The sequence below is a fragment of the Gossypium raimondii genome, chromosome 11, assembly GCF_025698545.1.
Source record: "Gossypium raimondii isolate GPD5lz chromosome 11, ASM2569854v1, whole genome shotgun sequence".
Taxonomy (NCBI): domain Eukaryota; kingdom Viridiplantae; phylum Streptophyta; class Magnoliopsida; order Malvales; family Malvaceae; genus Gossypium; species Gossypium raimondii.
In genome coordinates, this window is record NC_068575.1 from 55,081,704 (window position 1) to 55,103,903 (window position 22,200).

General features: G+C 30.5%; 2 protein-coding genes across 4 annotated transcripts; one reads left to right on the forward strand and one right to left on the reverse strand.

Moving 5' to 3' along the window:
• Positions 1-3,561: 3,561 nt before the first annotated feature.
• LOC105800933 (phospholipase A1 PLIP1, chloroplastic) lies at positions 3,562-5,334 on the reverse strand. Of its 3 annotated transcripts, none has more exons than XM_052624576.1 (3): positions 5,082-5,334; positions 4,079-4,233; positions 3,562-3,994 (listed from the first exon to the last, which is right to left on the reverse strand). In XM_052624576.1, exons 2-3 carry the CDS (start codon positions 4,193-4,195, stop codon positions 3,719-3,721), a joined length of 393 nt encoding a protein of 130 aa, XP_052480536.1. In that variant the 5' UTR covers positions 4,196-4,233; positions 5,082-5,334; the 3' UTR covers positions 3,562-3,718. The 3 variants fall into 3 exon arrangements, with proteins under 3 accessions (XP_052480536.1, XP_052480537.1, XP_052480535.1); XM_052624577.1 differs by having other exon boundaries at positions 4,079-4,241; XM_052624575.1 differs by having other exon boundaries at positions 4,079-4,484.
• A 13,140-nt stretch (positions 5,335-18,474) lies between these two features.
• LOC105802791 (abscisic acid receptor PYL9) lies at positions 18,475-20,101 on the forward strand. Its single transcript, XM_012634641.2, has 3 exons — positions 18,475-18,887; positions 19,177-19,392; positions 19,496-20,101. The coding sequence occupies exons 1-3, from the start codon at positions 18,762-18,764 to the stop codon at positions 19,712-19,714; spliced, it is 561 nt and encodes a 186-aa protein (XP_012490095.1). The 5' UTR covers positions 18,475-18,761; the 3' UTR covers positions 19,715-20,101.
• Positions 20,102-22,200: the final 2,099 nt, after the last annotated feature.

The following is a 22,200-nucleotide window of genomic DNA, read 5'->3' on the forward strand; positions in this document are numbered from 1 at the left end:
TTGGAACCTTTACGGAAGTAAGTTCTACAAATTTTATAAATATTTATCAAACTAAAAATTGTTTATCTTCTAACAAAGATCACATTTTTTTAACATAGTGAGTACAAACAAATATTGAGATCTCGTGCGCGCTCCCGAAGAACACAATATCGAGATATTAATAAGTTGTTTACAGAATCTTTTTATGAATGGTTAAGCCAAACGGTATGTGGTTGGAGCTTTCGCTTACAAATTATAATGCTTTCTCATAACATTTTTAATTACTTAGTTTACTTTCCATTCAATAGGTTTGGAATTGGAAGAGCGTAAACGACGAAGTTAAATGGCTCTCCCAAGGTCCAAATCGAGTGGTTAAAAGATATAGTGCGTTCCTCATCAACGGATTCAGATTTCATACAAAATATCGCGAGAGGTTGAGGAGAACGCAAAATTGTGGAATAGTTGTTAATTCTGCAATTACAAGTTATGCTAGCGCTAATGTGGAATATTTTGGACAGCTTACTGACATAATTGAGTTGGATTACTACGGCAAATGGAAAGTTGTCTTATTTCGAGCTGATTGGGCCGATGTTAATACAGCTCGTGGAATCAAGCAAGATCAATTTGGTTTTACAATGGTGAACTTTGGCCGATTGATTCATACAGGCCAACAACTGATAGATGAGCCGCATGTATTCTCAAGTCAAGTCAAACAAGTTTTTTACTCAAAAGATCCAACTGATGAGGGTTGGTACGTTGTACTCCGTAACATCCCTAGAGACTTGTTTGACATGGGCAGTGGAAGTAGAGATAACATCAACGGCGGATCAGAAACTTTGCCATTTCCAGAACAAAACTTAAACGATAATATCTCTAGTACTAGTGCACAATTTCAATGGGTTCGTCAGGATACGGATGAAGATATTTACGAATAATGATGTAGTAAGATTTTACGATTGTTTAATTATATGTAACTTACATTAGTATTAAATCTTGGTCTTATTATATAACTCAACTATTTTATATGTGCTGTTATTGTTGTAATTAGTTATTAAGTTTAATTACATTTTATGTGTATTGCAGATAAAATGCCTAGAAGAAAAATTATAAGGGAAAGCATTGTTCAAAATGATCCAAAATCGACAGAAACAAATAGTACTGAACAACAGACAGCAATTGGATCTTCGAATGTTCCGATTACACACGAGGATCCTACGGAAGTTCAAAGTAACTTACATTAATTCCATGCGTGTTGACTTATAATTGATTTATTTTTCAAATTCTTATATTATAATATACCATTTGTAGTTGAAAATGGTGGGACGCGTAGAGGTCGAGGACGTACGATACTTAGAGAGTTATACGAGTTAGATCCAGTCGAGCATGTCAAGGTATGCAGAAACAGTTTTGGTCAGCCTGTTGGATCAGAAGCTCGACTTTTAGCAAGATACATGGGCATTTTAGCACGAAATTCGAATATGTTGCCTATCAACTACGAGTCATGGCGTCAAATGCCCGATAGCAACAAAAACCAAGCCCTCGATAATATTAAGGTAACAAAATGTTAATGTTATAAACAATTATGGGAAATAGTTTCATTTATATTTACTTTATTAACTTGTGTTTTTTGTAGGTGAGGTTTGCTTTAGATGTCTCTGATGCTTATGTAAAGAAGGCATTGGGAAAAAGATGGAGAGACAATAAAAGTACTTTGAAGAAAAATTATTATAAGACAAAAACCACCCTCGATGAGAAATTGCAAAATGCCCCGCCGGGTATGTTGAGGTACCAATGGGAAGATGCGGTTAGATTTTGGCATTCTCAGAAAGGCGAGGTACGACGTACTTCTAAACTATTGTAATTATTTTGGTTTATAGTATTTACTATTTACGTACTAAAAATTTTATAACGTAGGATCGTGAACGAGTTGGAAAAAGCAGCCGGCAGCAACAAAAATTCACTCACACAGTCGGGTCGAGAAGTTTTGCATGTGTAGCTGAGGTGGAGGTATTTTTAATTTTTTAATATTCTCAAATATGTATAACTTTCTATTAAATAATATTTTTACTACTATATTATAGGAACGGTCGTCCGGTCAAAAAGTTAGACGCCTACAACTTTTTGAAATTACACATAAGAAGAAAGATGGATCTGCTATGACTCCTGAAGCTGGTGAAATTATGGTACGTTTACTTAATACGATTTCACTTGTTTTAGTTATTTATAGTGTTTTTATCTAATGGTTTAATTCATTGCATGTAATGCGACTATTGTTATATTGCATTTGTTTTTTTACTATATATTGCGTTCCTAACTATGTGATTTATTTATTAGGAAAAACTAAAGGAAAAAAAGATGGAGTACGAAGCGATTGCTTCTAGTGATAGTTCTGTTCATCTTGAAGACATTGATAACCGGATTATTACTGAAGTTTTGGGTCCTGAAAAGTATGGTCCGGTTCGATTTCAAGGATCTTTTATCAGCCCAACCCAATATTTTGGATCCAGCTCGCACCAATACATGGCTTCGGGAGTCAATCTCAAGTCAAGTTCGAGGTTAAAAGACCAGATGGCTCAGATGCAAGCGACCACATTTGAGGTTCAAAGGAAATATGAAGAACTTCAGCAGCAACTTAAAGCAGAGGCGGCAACGAGGGAAGCAGAGGCTATAGCGAGAGAAGTAGATGTCGCAGCGAGAGAAGCAGCGAGAGAAGTAGAGGCCGCAGCGAGAGAAGCAGAGGTTCAAAAGAAATACAAAGAACTACAACTACGACTTCAAAAAGATGCTGCATCGAGAGAAGCAGAGCAGAGCAAAAAGTACGACGAATTTCATCAGTAGCTTCAGATTATGATGAAGATGTTTCAGCAGTCGCAACTTCTGCCGTCATAGTGTATGTTGCATAAATACTTTTAACGCTTTTGTAAAGAAAAGTATGAATTTACTTTTATTTATCAATTAATATTATTTTAGTCATTTAATTTGAAACATTATATAAATTTATTGTTTTTGGTTAGTTTAGATTTGGTTGCTTTTGATTTGCTGTTGCAGGAGGGCTGAAAAAAATAAAGAATTTAATTTTAAAAAAATCCCAAAATTAGTGGCGTTTTTTAAAAAAGCGTCGCTAAAAGTCATATCAAAACAGTGGCGTTTGTGAAATAAGCGCCGCTAAAGAACACTACTTTTAGCGGCGTGTTTGAAGAAGCGCCGCTATAGAACATTACTTTTAGAGGCGTTTTCTTCCAAAGCGCCGCTAAAGAACATGAGCTTTAGCGACGTTTATTTTAAGCGTCGCTAAAGAACATGATCTTTAGGGGCGTTTTTTTCTAAGCGCCGCTAAAGAACATGAGCTTTAGCGGCGTTTCTTTATGTAAGCGCCGCAAAAGTTATCGACGTTGTCGTTAGCAGCATTTTTTGTGGCGCTTGTAGAAGCGCCGGAAATGGAGTTAGTGGCATTAAAAAGCGCCGCTAAAGACCTAAAAAAAGGCCGCTAAAAGCCTCATTTGGTGTAGTGATTATGTGTGTTGCCATAACATTATGGTGAAAACAAAAGAAGAAGAAGAAGAAAAAGTCAAACCATAGAGAGAACGGTTGAGAGTTTTCACACCCCGCTCATTATCTTTTTATTTGATAAAAGGATGTTCTCCAAACTTTTATCGTGACTCCATGAGTGAGGAGATGGTGAATTAAGCAGTGGCCATAATAAGCTTGTATCCATCCTCGAACACTGATTGGCCATCTTTTATAGCCTTAAGACCCCATTAACTGCTTTCAAGTAGTTGCTAGAGTTATGGTCTCTTAAAATAGTACCTTCCGAGCCATATGCTGTAAGATCACTGAGGGTGTCCAGTGGATGTGGACAATTAAGGAAAGCCTTAAGCGCCTGCATGAAGTATTCGAAATGTGTTTTGTCCAAAGCATAAAGAGCATTTCCCGGTGGGATTAGAGGGTGTGGAGGAGATGACTTTTCACTTGGTTGGAGAATGAATAGTTTGCCAAGTGGAGCATATAAAAGTTTCTGCATTAAAAACAAAACAAACAAATCAATGCATGAGTTAGGCTGCAACTTCGGCTGATTGTTATTCGATAAATAAGTGCTTACATTTCTAAGTAAACAGGGGTGAGACCGGAGGGAACCAGGCAAACGCTTGAGGACAACCGCCACATGGTTCGGATACTTGCAGGAGAAGGCTCTAGGGACAATGTCTTGGTGCATCATTACACAATGAACATGGTTGTCATCCAGCACCAGTTCATCTAGAATACTTGCAGGAGAAAGCTCTCATTTGTTTAATGGAGTACATGAATATTATTACTTTTTTCCCAATAATACAAAAAGCTTCTAAAACTCTAAATTAAAACCAGGAATACCTATGCTTCTACTATTATTTTAATTACTCAATATCGTGATACACACAAAGATTAGAACCATATAAATAATCTAATTTAATATATCTTCAAAAACCCAAGGTGTGTTGACCAATCTATACACCCAAACTCCAAAATTCCTTCAAAATTTCAAAGGGTTTGAATGTTAGTCTTAAACAAAAAAAAAAATCGTTTAAAATGTGAATCAATTTTGAATTCAAATATTTAAAGTTCAAACTCAGCTCGACCTAATTTTTAAGTTTATAATATAGTCAAATCAGACTCAGACTATGAAAATATCATATCGAAGTCAAACTTCTAAACCGAAATTGACCTATCACATAATAGTTACTTAATATTCTATCTTCTTAATTAATAGTTAATTAATATTCCTTTATCACGTAATAATTATTAATATATTATTAAATTTATTTTAATATCAAATTAGTAATAATATAATAAACAAATTATTTTTTATATATTACAAAAAATTCATGTGTTCGACTACTCAAACATCTAAAATATTTGTCATCAATTACTTCATTTCTTCTTATTTTATTTAGATCTCGTTCATGGACGTGGAATACTTAAATTAAATTATTAAGAATAAAAAAATAAATAAAAATATAGAGTAAAAATAAATGAAATTATTTTCGATTTTGCGTGCGGGTGAGCTGAGCTAGCATTCGGCGCTAAACCAACAGCAGAAATAAAAATTCGAACTCATGAGAATGTACCTTTGTTCACCTTCGACGGAAACCTCGGACCGATGCAAGAGGTAAGAGAGAAAAGCAAAAACTTTAAAGCTTTTTAGAATGCATTCAAAAATGGAGGTCCATATGTGTTGGCAGCTGAACTCGGGCAAGAAACTTGAAACTGAAATATGGGAACATTTTACAGCGGATTTTGTTCTGAAAGATTGATGTTATATTATATATGTTTTGGAAAAAGTAAACTATTTCTTGTCGGGAGAGCCAGATCTGGTTTTGCTGCTGCTATTGACTGTGTAATGTTATAATATATATATATATATATATATATATATATATATAAAAGAGGCGATGGATGAATCAAAGAGTCCCAATCGATGAATCAAAAATTAATTTTTGTCATAAAAAATTATAAATTACTCTTCGAAATTGATCAATTTATTTAAAAAGGGTAGCTTAATGAATATTAAAGGGAGGTGAGAGAAGGTCGATGCTTTTGGTGGTGGGTAGAAACGTGAATGGCAGCAGAGCAGTGGGAAGGCCAAATGTACGGTTGCATGAAGCAACCATTGGCAGTAGCTTCCACATTTCCTCCCTCTAGTTGGCTGTTTCTTCTTTCTGCTCATTACCTCTTTTTTTCCACCCCCCTTTACAACCGCCCGTTACAGCGGGAGGAAGCATGCTTTGGTTCTTCAAAAAAGAGAATTTTGAGTGCTTTGAATAGAGCCATCCTCATTGCTAGCCTCGGTAATCGCCACGTAACTCTCCAGACAAAGATTCTTCTCCCTGCACCGAGATTGTAGAACCGCCACGAGTCATCTCAGCATTTGTATCTCGTGTTTTTCATGTTCATTATCATTTGTTCTTCAATTATTGTTTCTTTTTTAGAAAAAAAAAATCACAGAGGAGGGATTTGAACTAAGATATTAAGAGAAGTAGAAAATTTGGTAACAACGTTATTCTATAATAGTGCACCAATTATTAGTTGATAAATTTTTTATGTGATTTAATCTGTACAAATATATAATTTTACATCAAACTCATATATATGAATGCTTAACAAAATATTATATAACTTTCCAGTTATCAGTATTATATAATTCCAAACTCATTTTCCTTGTCGTAATTTCTCAGAAAATAGAACATCAAGATTCGTTCACATAAAGTTCGGACATTTCTTGGACATGTTTCACCCAGTGGTCCAAGAAATACAGTGGGTTGGATATTGGACCGGGCCTGGTGTAAAACAACGGGTTCTCTACTTGTATACCGCCAGCAGACATGCAGTCCCATCTTTATTAGTGATCGTTCCTGATTGTTCAAACTCCAATCTTGGATGCCTGCATCTTTAAAACTACAACTCTTCATAGTACGGGTTACCTGTCTAGGCCCGAAAGTTCACCCGAAATTTAGAAGAATTTAGGTAAATACATTAAGTCATAAAAATGGGTTTGAACAAAAAATTTGGTCCAATCTGTTTTAAATTTATAATACTTTATATTATGTTATTTTTATATATTATGCAATTCTAAAATATATACTAAATAAAATAATATTAAAATGACTATATAAAAATTTTCAATAAATAAAAAATGTATAAAATTATTAAATATTAAAATAATATAATATAAATATTTAAAAAATAAATTAAAAAATAATATGGACGGGCCTAAAATGGATTTGGGTTAGTCTTTTACAAATATGGACGGATTTGGATAAAATTTTAAGCCCAAATTTCAAATCGGACCAAGTTTGGACAAGCATAAAATATTTTAATATCATACTTAAGTCAAACCTGAACCCGACACAACCTGACGTGTCCACTAACACCTCTATTTAAACCCACACATAATTTTTTTATAATTAAGATCTTTTTTATATCTAATTAATTGAAATTAATCATTTTAAATTTTATGGCTATTTTTCTGCCATACTTTCCTTAATTATGTCAATCCTGAAGTTCAAACATAGTTTTTTTTTTTTTTTTGAAGTAGAACGTACTTATTGATAAACTACACAATCATTTCTATAGGCAGTTGAAATAAAGATAACGACAGGTGCATTCTTTTGGAATTTTAAATCATAATTATGTTGTTATGTAATTGATTTTGAAATAAATATCTTAAAAGAAATCCAAATTTCAAATGCTTTTTGGACGGTGCGTCCTGCATTGAATCACTTAATCAACACTTTGACTTCAACTTATAAGTATTAAACTTTTGGAAAGTTATCAATTGGTTCATACCAAACCCTATCTAAAGTGATTTTAAGGCATCAAAAGTGGATATTTTAATTATAATTAATTTAATTTTAAGTTGGAGGATGTATTTTATATATACATATATAATTTCGCAATCAATTTCAGGTTAAATCGAAGCTTGGGGCTATTTCATTTATTGATGTTTGTTTGTTGGATGTTAGCTTAAGATTTTGATAGCATTTATGCCCCGGTGGTCCAAAATTTCGTTGCACAACCTAAATGCTTTGAAGGGATTTTTTTTTTTTTTTTTTGGGGATGCAATGGCGGAGAATACGCCAGGTATGCGTCTTGGTTTTTGGATCAAATGGCAGAAATTTTCTTACTAAATGAATAATTATTTAAAAAAACAATAATTCGATTTAATCTCTATTAAAATTTTATAATTTTATTTAGATCTCAAAAATAAATAATTTAGCTTCACTCTTAGGAATATGTGCATGGCAAATGAATGCATTAAGGATATAAAGTTGTGGTGGATATTAAGGATTAAACTTTACTTACGTTAGGTTGGAAAGAAAAGTTGGTGAAAAATAGAGTAAATGAGGGTCTTTGCTTTCAAACATTCATTGCTTTACACAGTTGAACATAAAATTGGAAGTTATTGCAATTGTGGAATACTCGGCTTTTTGTTTGAAAGGCCAAAGTTTTGGATAATAACGCTCTAAACATCCAATCAAAATAAAGTCAGCTTGTAGATAAACTCATGCTACTAAGCAAAGCAAAGGTCCAAAGTTTCCTATTTTCTTTCCCTCTTTACTACCTTTTTATGTTTATCATTTGTGGTTGTAAATTGCTTTCAATTTACACAATCATGGTCTCTCTTTTTTTTTTTTTTTGAATCACTTTTCGAGAATTCATTCTAATTTAGGATTTAGAGTTAATATTTGTTAAAATATAAATTCTATACGTTAATTCGATTATGATTTCGGATTAAAATGAATATACCAAATGTGAGCCTAAGGGCATCAAATTTTGTGTTTTAAGACGTTGTTTGATATTTAAGTTTTGTAAAAAATGCAAATTGGGAAAAAAATTCATCTGATAAAGGAAAGAAACCAATCGTGAAGGGATAATACATATTCTTATCTATCTTTTATTGTTGAGATGCAAAGTAACTTGTGAACTTGTTTTTTACTAAGATATCGTTAAATTAAAGTAATTTAGGGTTTATGATTTAGAGTTATTAATTTTTAATTTTTTGATATAACAAAATTTATTAAATTATTAATCTTGTTTAATTTTTAGTTTTAACGAAAGAGAGTGTATAAAAATGATGATAATGAAAATGTTGAGACGATAGCGTTTGGGTATTAAAAATACAAGGATGTTACATGTGGAGTTGTTAGCATTTTGAATAATGCTAGACGTCCATCATGGACACTCGCACATTGCATAAATCCTCACATGGATAAGTTTTTGTGGCAGTTTATACTTGAAGTTAAAAGAAATTGCATGGAGCAATTCATGCTCCATAGCACACATTTGCTAGGGTCATGTTTTCTAAATGATTAAAATATCAATTAAAGAGGAACTCGATGTCATCCATTTACAATTTGACATTTGTTACTATCGAAATTATTTAATCATTCCAGAATACTTATCTTGATTTCGATGGAGTGACAATGAAAGAACTTAGCGGTACAACATGACTTAACATTCATAGGTGTGAAGATAGTAAGTATTACTCTTTATTTAAAGAAGTCATAATATTATTTTTGTAGTTAAATAAATCATAACTTATGATCTTTACTCATAAAACCCTTAATTTTAATGCTAAAGTAAAAAGAAAATTGAATTTCAAGCTTTTATCTTAGTTTTATTGGTGCAAAAGAAATTATATAACTTTAATATCAATATACAATATAAAAGAGTAATTAGAATTTTCAAAAAAGTAATTAAATGCATCATGTATGCAAGCACGTTTAAAATCTTTTAAATTATCATTTCATTTTTATTTTACAAAATTATTCTCCTCAAATTCATATCAACATTATGTTTTGCTGAAAATGAAACGAAAGTTCAATGCTGGCCTCAAACTCATTCCTCAATTTTTAAAAAGCATAATGAATTTTTTATAAAAAATTATTTTAATTTTCTATTTATTTTTCATCTTTTCTGTTTAATTATACATATGAATTGTCATGTGTATGTTATTATACTAATTGTTAAATCAATTAATTGCTAATGTAGCATCCATATGTCTATAATATCAACAAAATTAATAAATGTTAAATTTTTATTCAGTGTTTTGGCTGATAATATAAATTAAAAAAAGAATAGACGAATAAAAAACTAAATAATTTCTTTTTATAAAATTAGAGGAAAAAATCGATATGACTTTTTTAAAGTAGACATAGCATCAATGGTTCACAAGGAAAAGAGAAACTTTTTTTAATTGCTTTGAAACGTGTCACCCTAGGATGCTGTATGTTCCTTGTTAGCTATCCAATAAAATTGAAGTAATTCAAGGAGAGAGAAATTTATGAAGTTCTATAGGTTAAATTTAACGAATATGCCAACAAAAAAAATAGAGACATAGGTTACTTTTAAGGATATTTAAGGAAATATATCGAATTTAGTAAGAGAAATTAAAAATATGTGTTTTTAGCTTCAGCCACCTCAATTGAAAGTATGTCCTATAGGACACATTTTTTGACTTTTTTAACACATCGTTAAATGTTAGTTATTTTGTTTTTGAATTTTGGGTTTGATTTCTCTCTTACGTATTTTTTTATTTCATGTTATTTTAAGCCTTTTTCTCTACTTTTAATTAATGTTTTTAACACATGTGATTTCATTCTTAAGTCTCAGGTTTAATTTATATTCTAAATATATTCACATTTTTTCATGAAAAGTTGTTTCAAGTTTTTTATTTTTAATTAATAACTCTTTTATTTATAAAATTAAATAATTATTGCTAATATCAGTATTTTTAGTAAATATATTTTTGTATGTGTAATATTTATTTCTCAATTCATATAATGAGTGTAGTAAATTTTAGTATTATATATTTTTGTATATGTATTTGAAATATTTCACATATAAACATAATAATATTTAAAATAATTATTTCATTTTATAATATTAGAAATCACCATACCCATAATATAGGCAGAGAAGATAAATATCGACATATAAATATTATATATAAAGAAAAATATATCAAAATTTAGTTGATGTTTATATTATATATAAATGAATTATTAATTTTAAATATTTTTAACATAATGATATATATAATATATTTTTATTATATAATTACATATTTATTATTTAATTTTATAAATAAAAGAATTATTAATTAAAAATTAAAAACAATATATTTATTAATTAAAAATATAAAAATTGAAATAACATGAAATAAAAAAATACAAAAGTGCTTAAGAGAGGAATTAAGCTTGGAATTTAATGATGAAATCACTATTATTTAATCATTTAACCAAATAAGTGACGTATTAAAAATTAATTAAAATAGAAAAAATGTTGGAAACAACATGAAATAGAAAAATACAAATGAGTTAAACCGGGACTCAAGAATTAAATCTAGAAAACTCCAAATTTAATGATTTCAAAATCGAATTGATGGATTAGATTAGATATTTGCATTGAGAATTGATTAAAAATTAATGTTGAAAAATGAACATCATGTATATAATAAGAGTAATTAAATGTTATTATTTACTATCATAATAGGTTAAACCTAAATTAAAAGTGATCTAATTCGATTAAGGTTTATTGGAATTTAAGTATTAGATAAAATATAAGTCAAATATGTGTAGCTACTCTAGTAACTAATTTCAAATTGGTGATGGACTGGTTAAAATTAAGGTTAATGTATAACAGTTATATATTAGAATTATAGTCTCCAAATTACACATAACGATAAATTTTCTAATATTCCATCTTTAGAAAAGAAAAAGTAAATTTTATTTGAATTTCTTGAGTACTAATTTGGAAGATAAAAATCATAATATCCAAAAATTTTAAGGAATTGATGGATTCATATACGCTTCAATATATAATTTTATTCATGATCATGATAATTGTGATGATTTATTAAATTTTTTATGATTCTAACAATAAAAAATGATTAAAAACATAACCTATCCTGACTAAAAATTAAATTAGAACAAGAGTTAAACTTAAGTTCCTGAAGTTATCTCGAAAATAAAATTAAACATTAAAAAAACATTGATTTGTTATATTTGATAAGTAATGTGATCATAAATTTAAGATTTCATACTATTTTAAAGCCCAATAAACAGTAAAATAATCACTTCAAAAATGGAAAGCCTAACTTAGTCTACATACAATATCATTATTAGCATTTAGCAGGAAACGCCACAGCCTCATTTGTCAATAATATTCATAACCTTTTATTCTCAATTCCAATTGTGGGTAATAAAAAAATAAAAAATTTGGCGTTTGCACAATCCATGCAGTGATTGATAAGTCCAAATCTACTACTTAAACCTTGTCCAAAGGTTGCTTTCCATTGGACCACTTGAGCACCCTCCCAGTTCCAATCACTCGTACATTTTCTACAACCCCCCCCCCCCAATTACCCTACAATTTTTGTCTTCTCTTTTGAGTAAAATTTTCCCCTTGGTTTCAGATTAATATTTTTGTCTTTTTCTCTTCATTCACATATAGCTTGCTTCCATCAAAAGTAAAATTTATTTACCTTGAAACACCAGTAAGCAATAAATAAAATTAACTCGTCGAAGTTTTCATCCCAAAAACTTGAGAAATTTATGAGATACTTTAGTTTTCCAGACACTTGGAGACAAGAAAATGAAAAACCCAAGAAGAAAATATTTATTTCAGGAAATTGAAATGTACTAAAAGTGGCTTAGGAACAGATCTGATGATGGTTAGAACTTGGAAGTGGAGAAGGCAAGGATATCAAGCGTTTGATGGAAAATGAAAAGCAGGATGATGAACCACACATCCTACCTAATTATTTTTTTATGCCTTTAATTTTTCACTTCTACTTAATACAAATGATAAGTTTATAATGTATTTTTATGAAAACTCCAACTAACATATAAGCTATATCCTTAAAAATATTTCGGTTCAAATAAAAATATTAAAATTTGAATTTGATTCGTATTATTTTTTATGTAAAAATTTAAAAAACATAATACATCAAATATACTACATATATTAAAATAAATATATCCTAATAAATTGAAAATAAATTTAAAAAATTATATTTAAATAACACTAATAAAATGTAATTTAATAAGTAAATGCGTCTAAAATAATAGTAAAATTAATAATAAAATAAGTATTTTACAATATTCAAACAAATTATGAAATGATAGCAAAACAGTGGTAAAAAGTGAAAAAATAACAGCAAAATAATAATATTTTTAATTAAAAATTTGAGTCGAATCAAGCTAAAATCGAACTAAAAGAATCTTACTCAAAACTCGACCCGTTTTCAAACAAATATTATTTTTTACATAAATTTATATTTTTATTCAAATCTTTTTATTTTTCGAATCTAACCCACAGAAATCTCCGAGCAAAGATGAATAATCAGGTAAGAGAATCTATGATGGGAAAAGATGGAAATTAAAAAAAAGGTTGTAAATGCAGGAAATATGAATAAATAAATTGTTAATGGCATTGGAATTGGAATCGAAGTGAGTTATGGAAGTGTTAAATAAAAAAAATAACTGCGTAGTGAATAAAAGGTGGAGGTGGGAGCAGTGGGAGTGGGGTCATTTCGCCTTTAATTTTAAAAAATGCAAGTGCGGGGGATTTATCTCCAACTCAAAGTTAAGGAATTTTGAAGATGGAATAAGAGCAGCAGAAACATTGAACATAGCGCAAAAACAAAAAGTGGTTCCTGAATTATCTTCGGAAGTGTGCGGCAACCATAAAAACTAAAACCCTCACTTGTCCCAACCCTATTGGTTCCTCTCTGGCCTCCCCTTTTTTATTTCCCTGCTACCCACTACTTGACCTAACCTCATCTTTACTCTCTCTATACTGCCAAAACCTCGACAACGACGTCCTCTTTCTTTCTTTCCTTTCTTTTAACACTACAAACAAAAAAACCCTCCAACACTAAATATTAGGTATGATGTTAATATTATTCACCAATGTAAAAACAACATTTCTCGTGTTATTGATGTATTGTACTCTTATTAATAAAATTTAGGTTCGAATCTTAGAAATAATTTTATTAGTAATTAATTTTTATACATCATAAAACGGGAATGGAAGATATCTTGAATATAAAAAAATATATATTATTAATTTTATCGGAGGAATAAGCAAGAATAATGCTCGATAACGATTACGACTCATAACTGCAAGTTAAAAGGGTCATTGCACAGTATTTAAAAGGAATTTAAATAAAAAAAAGGAATATTCCATGAACACTTTATATCATAAAAGGAAAAATATGAAAATAAACATTGACCAGAAAGGAAAAGCAAATTTGGATTTACCTGTTTTGCGCAAACTGCGCCCAGCTTATATTAAGAAATTTCCATTTTGGGGTTGACGGGTGTTCAAAATTCAAATGTTCTTTTTCTCTTGTAAAGAAAAAATTGAAGTACAATTAAAAATCACGGTTTTTTACGATAGTTATTGGATTATGTTATTTTTAAAAAAATATTATAAGATTGGACTGAAATAATGAAAACGCTTTCAATTGAAAGCGTTTTCATCATTTCGGTAAAAAAATACTTTTAGTTAGAAATGTTCTTTTAGAAATGTTTTTAACTTAAATTTTTTTTCTTATCCCTTTTAAAGTAGGGTTAGAGCTCGGTGGATTTTAAGATTTAGGGTTGTGTAGAGTTTTGGGTTTTTTATGTACTCTTTAGTTTTTTTTGATATGTAAAGTTAATAATTATTTAATTTGATATTTAAAAGCATTTTATTTATGCTAATCGTATATTCAATTATTCGAATTGAATTTATCAAAACTCGAACTACTCGATTTGATTAAATCATAGTTTGTAATTTTTTTTATTTTTTTGAATGCAACTGAGTTTTGATAATTTTTTTTCACAGGAGGTTGAGGTCGATCAGATTTTTCAATGCATTATTTTCAAACTTTCAAATTTCTTCAAAAAATATATCTTGGAAATGCCGGGATATCTGATGGTTGAGGGGGAAAAGTGTGGAGTTAAAAGTGATAGAGGGAAAAAAGCTCCACGTAGGACGGGTTTAAATAATCAGATTATCAAATAATTGATCAACATAAGTATGTATAATGCCGGGAGAGTCAAGAGGCGATTGAGATTTCTTCATGTCTAGGTCGAGGAGGAATGTTTTCCCCCAACTCGATATATGCATAATCTCCGACAATGGACCTAAAATATTGGCTGCAATTGAACGACAGGGAAGCCTTTGGGACTGTATACACCATAGGTATTGTCTAAGACATGTTGTAGCGAACTACCACGGACAACACGATTCTGCAGGTTAGCACGCACAATTGATCAACATAAGTATGTATTCGCCACTATTTCAATACCTAGGCTGATTTTTTTCCAAAACGACTAGAAAAATATGTTGGACAAATGAAGGGCGGCCACGTTTGGAGTGAAGACGTACTGAAAAAATTAAGAAGGCTACAACATGAGCGAATTGTATGCATTCAATGTGTCACTCGCGTGAAGACATATTGTTACAAATTGTAACACCCCTAACCTGTATCCCTCGCCGGAACCGGGTTATGGAGCATTACCGGAGATTACAAATCAAACTGACAGAAATCTCAAACATTTTATATCATCAAAACAAGTCATCAAAGCATCATTTTAATCCAAATTATAAACTCTCCAAAATAGATCTTATAACTTCATTTACAATCAAACCACAAAATAACTAATATTTAGACACTCTAGGTACATGCCGACACAAAGAAATAAACATCACCATATTTGAGTTCGGGATCGTTGTTGGATGCTGAATCAGCAATCAAACTTAAGTACTTAACCTGCACACGGAAAACAAAACCGTACGCTGAGTAAAAACTCAGTAGTACTTCTATAATCCGAATTTAAAGAAAAAAATAAAACAATAAAATATGTATAATAAAATGTTAAGCACAATTGAACATTTAAAATCACACAATACTCAATTGTCATCACTTGCTATATATAATACCTTTCCATAATTTATTCACGTATCATTTAAACAATGACACTATCCATTCCACAATCAATTTATGAATATATAACTCGTGTATTCCATGTATTTACAACATATTTCACATTCTATTTTCAGTTTGCTATATCATATTCTTAGCCCAAAGTAGATTTTATAAAACACACCGGATATACGAAATAAATACAGAAGTGCATTATTATGTGCTAATGAACAGAGAGCACTAAAGTGCTAAACAGAGAGCACACATGTGCTAAATAGATAGCACTGCCGTGCTAGTAATCAGAGAGCACCAACGTGCTAATAATCAGAGAGCGCGCTAAAGTTCCTTAATGGAATGCCACTAATATCCCAGTAGTTCTAAATTCCGTCTACTTAGGCATTAAAGCTGAATTTTATACATATAAAAAACAATTCAATTATCATATTTGCACAATTTAACATTTACACATATATATATATTCATAATATATATTCCAATTCAATTCAACCAATATAATTTCATCACATATCAAGACAATCCAATTCAATTGTAACATTTAATCAAAATACAACAATTAATAATTAGATTCGGATTATAGAAATACAAACCAGGAATTTCGAGCTATTCCTCGTCAACTATATTTTTCTCCTTTTTAGTCGAGAATTCCGGTACAACGCTAGCTACGGAATTAAAACAATTAAAAATCATCAATACAACACCATTCAATCTCACATTAAATATTTCAAATTTTACTCAATATTTGCCTAAATTCCAATTTAGCCCCTAAACCGAGACTAACTTTTATTCTCAAAACTAATTTCATATTTTCATTCCATTCCCACTTTAAACTAATTTAACTCTCTAATTTCACCATAAATCCCTAATTTTTAAATTCTCTCAATTTAGTCCCTACTATTCAAAACTTATGTTTTTTTTACAAATCAACCCTTCACTAACTCCTAACTTGAAATTCAACCAATTTAACCCCTAATTCATCAATTAATTCAACATGAACAACATCTAAAAATTTACTAACTTTCAAAATTTCAATTTAAATCAAGCAGATTTTGTTCTAGGATTCCAAAACATCAAAATTATAAGAAAATGGACTAATTTAACTTACCAAATTAAGCTTGTAACTTCAAAACCCCAATTTTCTCTTTTCTTTCTTTCCTTCTTCCCTTCCCTTTTTCGTTTTTCAATTATGTTTCTTCCTTCTTTTCTATTTGTTTGTTTTATTATATAATATAATATATATAATATATATATACTTAACTTTTAAGTAATAATATTATTATATTATAATATATTTTAACTTTAGATTTTAAAATAAATATCTACTTATGGGTCTCAACTTTAAGTAATGGCATAATTGCTTCTTTGATCTTTTAATTTTTTCTATTTCATAATTAAACTTTCACAATCAATTTAATTTAGTCATTTTATCTAATTAACCTTAATTAAGTCAAACTCACCTAATCAAAACCTAATTAACTACACAACTAGCTTCGTAAATATTTATTAAAAATATTTACGAATCCGATTTACCGGAATAGAGTCCCGGGAATGCATTTAAAAAAATCACATTTGACTCGTAAATATTAAATAATAATATTAACGAACTTACTCGTCGAATTTAGTGACATCGAACCATTATTTTCGACACCACTGAAAATCGGGCTGTTACACAAGTTACGAAGTTCGACAGACTCAACCAATATATTTCTGAGGGGGCGTAACGTGTACACCTGAGACGACGAATCTACGACTATAAAACTCTAAATTATAAAAATCATTCCACTCTTTTAAAATTACTATTATTTAAAAAAAACTTACTTTCTTAAATAATTAATTTTACATGTAAAGTTTTTCTCAAAAGCATCTCACCCACTAGGTCTAGCATAGGATTAATTATATATCTAAATCTATTTATTAAATTGATACTATAAATCAATTGAATATCGATTTAATTAACTAAATTTTTAAAGTAACAAATATTATTTAAGGTGTTTTTATTTTTACTTTTTTATACAAAATATATTTAAATCAATTTAAACAAAAGTAACTTTAAAACAATTTCTTTGAACATAGTTCATCATTGTTTTTAAACTTTAATTTTACCATTTCATTCAACCCATCATTCTGTTTTTTTATTATAATAAAATAAATATACATTTACATAAAATTTTATGTTGTCAATTATTTTTACATAAAATAAACAAAACAATAATTTAATCTTACAAAAATATTTTTATCTTTTCAGTTTAATAAATATTTACATTAAATGATGAATATTTTACTTGGTTTTAATTAGGGGTGCTCAAATGGTTAACCCTTCGGTTAATCGAATCGAACTAGTATTAACTGAATTAACTAAATTTTTAATCCTTTAACCGAACCAAAATTTTTCAAATAAAATTAACCGAAATTTATATATTTTTGCTTTTTAGTTAAAACTAGTATAAAAAATATAAAAAATTTGATAGTGTTCATTTAACCGAATTAATCAATTAAAACTACATATAATTTGTATTATGAATTATTAAGTTCAATTAATTCGGTTAATTATTATTCGATTTTGAATTGAATTAACTGATAACCAAACTTCCAAAAAATCATTAACTGACCTCCGACTGAATTAGATCGGCTCAGTCGGTTTATTAATATATACTTCTTATACTAAAATTTGATCCAATTTTATTTTGATTTAAATTTTACCACGAAATATTTATTTTAATTTTTGCAAAACATATTCTTAAAATTGCAAGTTAATATTTTTGGCATGAATTAAACTATTATAATCATGGAATAAATATTAAAAATACATAATTTTATGTGTATATTACTCGGAAATATATATTTATTGTATTTTATTTGTAAGAGTAAAGTTAAAAAAGAAAAAGGAAAAAACCATCCAATGAAATGGAAAACCACTCCAATTGGAAGAGGGAGTGGAGATGGTATGAAGATAAGGGCAAATTGAAGAGAGAGTGGGTCCAGTAGGGAAAGCTAAAAGGAGGGCTATGAGCATTTTTTTTTTTGCTTTTATCAACAAAAGAACTTGTCGGTGGATTTATAGATTTTTCATTTTTGATAGACTGGGAAGCCAAGTTAAGAGCAAACCAAAGCCTTCAACCTAAATTCTTAAACTAAAAGCTAAGTCCTAAGTTTGAAGTCCCTTTTTCCTTTTTGTAAATCCAAGCCAAGTCTCCTGCAATAACCCAAGCCAAACCAAAGAGAGCTTATCTCTGCGGAACTCTCCTGTAATTTTCACCTTCTTATTTATACAGAGGTGATTGCTCATTGATTAGATATATCAATCAGAAAACAAATGAACGGTGGTGATGCTTACGGTATGATGGAGGCCCAATACATTCGGAGACACCACAGGCACGACATCAGAGACGACCAGTGCTCCTCTGCTCTTGTCAAACATGTCAAAGCTCCTGTTAACCTCGTAAGTTTGTCTCTCTACCTCTGATTCACCTCTCTCTCTTCCCAAATCTTCCTCTTCATCTACTAAATCTTCATCTCTTTTTTTTTTAGATTTAATTATTAAAAAAAAGAGAAAAATTCAAATTTATGTCCATGTTTTACTGTTAAAAGCCAACTATTTTAGTACTTTTTTTCAAAATTAGAAGTAAAAGTTCATGTCCAAATAGTTGGTATATTATTTTTTTTTGAAATTTTAATTAATTTTATTGCAACTAATAATAGTGGTTATGGTTTTGATTAAATTATGAAAGGTATGGTCATTGGTAAGGCGGTTTGATCAGCCGCAGAAGTACAAGCCGTTCGTAAGCCGGTGCATCATGAAAGGGGACCTCGGAATCGGTAGCGTCAGAGAAGTCAACGTTAAATCTGGCCTTCCGGCCACCACCAGCACCGAACGATTAGAGCTTCTCGATGACGAAGAGCACATTCTCGGCATCAAAATCGTCGGAGGCGACCACCGTCTCAGGGTATAAACAACAATTTTTCTTTCTCCCTTTTTACTTTTATTTTTTTTTATATTCTAAAAGAAGAAGAAAAAGTAGGAATCTTGTTAACTTGTATGTATGGCAGAATTATTCGTCAATCATAACGGTCCATCCAGAGGTTATTGAAGGAAGGCCAGGAACAATGGTGATCGAATCATTCGCTGTGGACGTGCCAGAAGGGAACACCAAGGATGAAACTTGTTACTTTGTGGAGGCTCTTATCCGATGTAATCTCAAGTCATTAGCCGATGTTTCAGAGAGGATGGCTGTGCTGGACCAAACACAACCTATCAACGGGTACTAATTGATAAGGTGGAATTTTGGTGACCACTTTGCTTGAATGGACAGAGAGAGATGCAACACTTTTTCTACCCCCTTCCTTTCTTAGCTTTTCCTTGTTTAATGCCTCTGTAGTTAAAGTATAATCTGTGAGGTTTCAAATTCTTAATATAAGCCTCCAAGTTTTTCTGTTTTGTATAATGCGGTTCGGAGGCTGATTCCCTATAAGTCTAAGAAGATGGGGTTCATTTCTCTATTTTACTGTTAATGTTTATGGCAATCTGGGTTTTGTCCAGTGGTGGTAATGTACGTTATTATGGTCATATTTGTAAATATTTATGTAAGATAAGAAAAAATGGAGGCTTTCGTAGATACAGCCTGGTAGATGGATTTGGAGAACCCTTTTAAGCAACAGCTTACTCTTTTCTTCTTTGTTTTGTACATATTGGGGGGTGTGTGTTGTTTATAGTTTGTTGTAGGGATTTTTGTGTTTGATAGTTGTTGAGTTCTCAGCCTCTGAATTTGAGTGCAGAAAGTGCGGGTACACTAAGCAACAACTGCACCAAATTTTTTTTTTTGTTTTTTTTTCTTCCGAGTCATATAAAGGAGCAGAAACCAGTACGCTAACTCAAAGATCTTTGTGACGATTTTTCTTGAGTTTAGACCTACCACGCTGGACAGTTCCGCTGGACAGTTCCACTGGACTAACCAATCACTCATCTTTGCTGACGTGAACTTCCGACACGTACTCCTCTAAGAGAACTCGTGATTAGCTCTTTCCCTCTGTTGTCCCTATTGTTGAATTGAACTACTGCAAACCTGGTTCCTCTCAATTGGTTTATTACTAAATTAACTGGGTCAGCCTGGAATACACTTTTAGTTCATTTGGATAAGAACTATGAATTATCCCCACACTCTACTTCATGTGTGTCAAACCCTCACTTGTTTGTACTACCAGGAATGAAATTGGCATTCTCCACTACACGACAAACTGATATTATCTTCACATCAGTTAAATTTTAGGCTGAATGCTTCACACCCTAATATTTGATTTCTTATCCTCAGGTTGTAGACTTCAAATTTTGATGCTGTAATAGCAACACTATAATGCTTCCATGAAAATGCTTTTAAACTGAGGGTGAAAGTGATTTATAAATCTTGCACTTGGTTGTGCAACTTGTATTATTCTCAAGGTAGCATTGCTTTGTAGATTATTGGTGACGACTGTCGATTCAAATTGTCCTACATGTTCATACAGCCATCGCTAAACAAAAACAATGAGCTTCCAGGTTGTTATGTTTCATCTGCTTTCAGCAGGACAATATGCAGGATGTTGTTGCAAGATGGTTCGGAGTAGTAGATACTGAAAGCCATTAAGGTTGTAACACCCCTTACCTGAGACCATCGCCGGAATCTAGTACGAGATGTCATCCAATTTAACTTACCAATTCGGAGCATAAAAAATTACTTTTAAAATTAAATTTACTGTTCACAACAAAACTGTCCACCTGCGCGATTGTCACTAATTTAATTATATCTCAAGTTACGAAACTCTAAATTTAAATCCGTAAATTTTTCCTGAAACTAAACTCATATACCTTCTTACCATAAAATTTTTAGAATTTTTGGTTTATCCAATTAGTACAGTTTATTCATTAAATTCTCCCTTGTTTCACTACTAGACAGTTCTGACCTCTTGGCACCAAAAATAAATTATCTTATTATACAGAATTCATATAAGGTTATCGTTTGTTTCTTTTGAAAATAGACTCACTAAGGAATCTAGAAATATAAATTATGACCCATAATTATTTCTGTACAATTTATAATGATTTTCTAAAGTCAAAATAGGGGACTTCAAAAACCATTCTGACCCTGTCTCACTAAAATTCAAATATCTCAAAATATAAAATTCCTTTGCCTACACCGTTTCTTTCATGTAAAAGTAGACTTGACAAGATTTAATTCTATATATTATTAACTCTCTAATTCCATTTATATTATTTATGGTGATTTTTCACATTCACGTCACTGCTGCTGTCAAAGAAACTGCTTTTTTGTATTAGCTACCATTTACACATACAAAACACCAAAACATAATCTTTACTAACCATTTCAATAGCTAATCTTAGCCAATCATATGAACATACTCAAAATGATTAAGATTCTATACATGCCATAGTTTTAAACACATCGAAAAAAACATAATACTGAGATGGTTATGATAGTGTGATACGAGCTCCGACGATCCCCAATTCGAACAAGCTCAAATCACTATAAAACAAAGGAAATGAGAAAATGTGTAAGCTACAAATAGCTTAGTAAGTTACATGTAAACAATAAGTACTCATTTAATAATTGACATTTCTCTCCTATAACTAATCAAACATTTCTTAGCAATTTCAATCACTTACACATGCATAATCTTGCTCATTTCACTTGCACTTGCACATGCACTTATACACTTGACATTTATCACATATGCTCATTCTTTTAAACGTACCTGCATGC

Coding starts and splice junctions, on each gene's coding strand:
- LOC105800933 (XM_052624576.1), bottom strand. CDS start 4,195: ATGATGCACCAAGACATTGTCCCTAGAGCCTTCTCCTGCAAGTATCCG. Junction 3,995..4,078: donor ACCCCTGTTTACTTAGAAAT/GTAAGCACTTAT, acceptor TTTTTAATGCAG/AAACTTTTATATGCTCCACT.
- LOC105802791 (XM_012634641.2), top strand. CDS start 18,762: ATGAACGGTGGTGATGCTTACGGTATGATGGAGGCCCAATACATTCGG. Junction 18,888..19,176: donor TCAAAGCTCCTGTTAACCTC/GTAAGTTTGTCT, acceptor AAATTATGAAAG/GTATGGTCATTGGTAAGGCG. Junction 19,393..19,495: donor GAGGCGACCACCGTCTCAGG/GTATAAACAACA, acceptor TATGTATGGCAG/AATTATTCGTCAATCATAAC.